General features: G+C 38.8%; 1 protein-coding gene across 2 annotated transcripts; it reads right to left on the bottom strand.

Moving 5' to 3' along the window:
* Positions 1-305: 305 nt before the first annotated feature.
* Positions 306-608, bottom strand: LOC122217040 (small ubiquitin-related modifier 1-like). Of its 2 annotated transcripts, XM_042933944.1 has the most exons (2): positions 426-608; positions 306-359 (listed from the first exon to the last, which is right to left on the bottom strand). In XM_042933944.1, exons 1-2 carry the CDS (start codon positions 606-608, stop codon positions 306-308), a joined length of 237 nt encoding a protein of 78 aa, XP_042789878.1. The 2 variants fall into 2 exon arrangements, with proteins under 2 accessions (XP_042789878.1, XP_042789877.1); XM_042933943.1 differs by having other exon boundaries at positions 306-608.
* Between the last annotated feature and the right edge of the window lie 1,495 nt (positions 609-2,103).

The raw sequence follows: 2,103 nt of genomic DNA, 5'->3' as shown, positions 1-2,103 counted from the left end.
ACCCTCATTTTTCGATCTTATTTATCGCAAGCCTGAAAATACACAGACCCGGAAAAGGTGGCCTTTCTGTGCTCACATGTAATTTTTAAAAAGGAGAGTGCAATATGAAGGGGGCTGAAGTTTGATCACCAAAAATCAGCCCAACGAAAACAAGTGGAAATGAATCATGGACACGAGAATTCAAATCATCAGATGTTTTAAAGAGATGGGGTGCCCGTTTTCCAGTCTGTGTTGAACACCTACATTATAAAAAAAACATTTTTAAAAATAAAAAAGGATTGAGAGTAAAGAAAAAAAAAGAATATCTAAATCATTGAATGTCCCCCTGTTTGTTCCTGATGAACTTCAATCACATCTTCCTTCATTCCCAGTTCTTTTGGAGTGTGATTCCCAGCAATTCCCTGACCTGCAAAGAGAAATCTGACTGAATTTACTGGCACTCCCTGTGTTTGACAGTATGCTTCTTTGAGCCTCTTGAGATGCGTTGTCATTTTCACTTTGAAGTGGATCTCACTGCTCTCCTGTCCAATGACTTGGAGTTTGATGTATTCTCCTTCCTTCTCATCCCCCAAGTCCTCAGCTGAAGGTTTTGCTTCCTGGTCAGACATGGTGATGGTGGCTTCACCCAGGGTCCCTACATAGCAGCGGTCTCCAGTAGGCAGAAGCTTGCTCCAGGGTTTACAAATCCCTCTCCCTTCCCCTGAGCCTTGATTACTTGAAGGCTGTGTGAGACACACAGGATTTTTAGGTAGACAAGTGATCTGGGTATTTCCATATTGGGTGGTTTCCAGATGATGGACCATTTGGAGGTAATGATTGGATTGGACATTTAGTAATCCCACTGAGTCAGGATGTTTTTCTAGACAAGGGAAGTAGAGGAAAAAATATTGATTGAATAAAATTAATAAGACTTTATGTTTGATTAGAAATGCATAGTAAAAGAGTCAAAGATGAATTTGAGGTTTTTAATTTAGGGGTCTGAATGGATGTAGCACTGATCTGGGAGAAAAAAAAATACATTCAATTTTAAAGCATTGAGTTTACATCTGCATAGGGTGTGTAGGGAGAGATCTCCAGAAGCCAGCTGATTATGTGATTCCCAAACCCTGGGGAAGACAGCTGGACTGGCTGGAGACATTTATGGATATTTATGGATTTTTGTTTTGTTTTTGTGTGTGTGTAGTGACACACATTCACACACACACACACACCCACACACACACACCCATTCCTATGTACATTTGCAGATACCTTTATGCATTACGTACAGATCTTTGTGAGTATATATATATATATATATATATATATATATATATATGTATTTGGGAATGATCACACTAGTTGAAAGCACCAGAATGAATGAGGACAATCAGAGAAAGCATTTAAAATGAGTTCACCAGTGAGCTGATGACAGGACATTGAGAAACACAAATGTTTCATCAGTGAACAGAGGAAAAGAAGAACAAAAAAAAAAAAAAAAAAAAGAAAGAGAAAAGAGGTTACTCAAAATCTTAGAAATCACAGAAGTGTAGACTTTTCCAGAAGGGAATAATTCACAGTGTCAATTAAGCAGTGGTATGAAAGAGTATCCACTAATTTGGCAGCTAAGGGGGTCATTGGAGATTTTCTGTGGTAAGTTTAAGTGGGGACAAAAAGCCCCTGTAAGTGGGTTGAGAAGTGACTTGAAAATGAGGAATAGAGACTATAGCCTTTGGAATATAGTGCCTCCTAAAGGTTAAGTTGTGAAGATGAGGAGATACATTGTACTGTATTTCTAAGGATCTGAGAATCAAGTGAGTTACATCTATGTATTCATTCATTCACCACCATTAATCATCTATCAATCTATTGTCTACCTATCATCTATCTATCTATCTATCTATCTATATCTTCAAACTGAGAAAAACTTGAATGTGCTTCTGATGGCTCATGGAGTAAGATCCCAGGGAAACTGGGGGCAGGAGTGATTTAAGAGTCTTAGTAGGTCTCATTGTCTGCTTTACCCGGAGGAAGTGAGAGTATGGTGATTGCAGTCAAATACGAGTGTTGGTAGCTGTGGTTTCAGCTTTGCTGAGGTGAGACAGGAATATAGTGAGTAGGAAC

This window comes from Panthera leo, chromosome B1 (assembly GCF_018350215.1).
Source record: "Panthera leo isolate Ple1 chromosome B1, P.leo_Ple1_pat1.1, whole genome shotgun sequence".
In the NCBI taxonomy this organism is placed as follows: Eukaryota; Metazoa; Chordata; class Mammalia; order Carnivora; family Felidae; genus Panthera; species Panthera leo.
The sequence above is the reverse complement of the archived record's forward strand: the minus strand, read 5'-3'. Positions and strand labels throughout refer to the sequence as shown.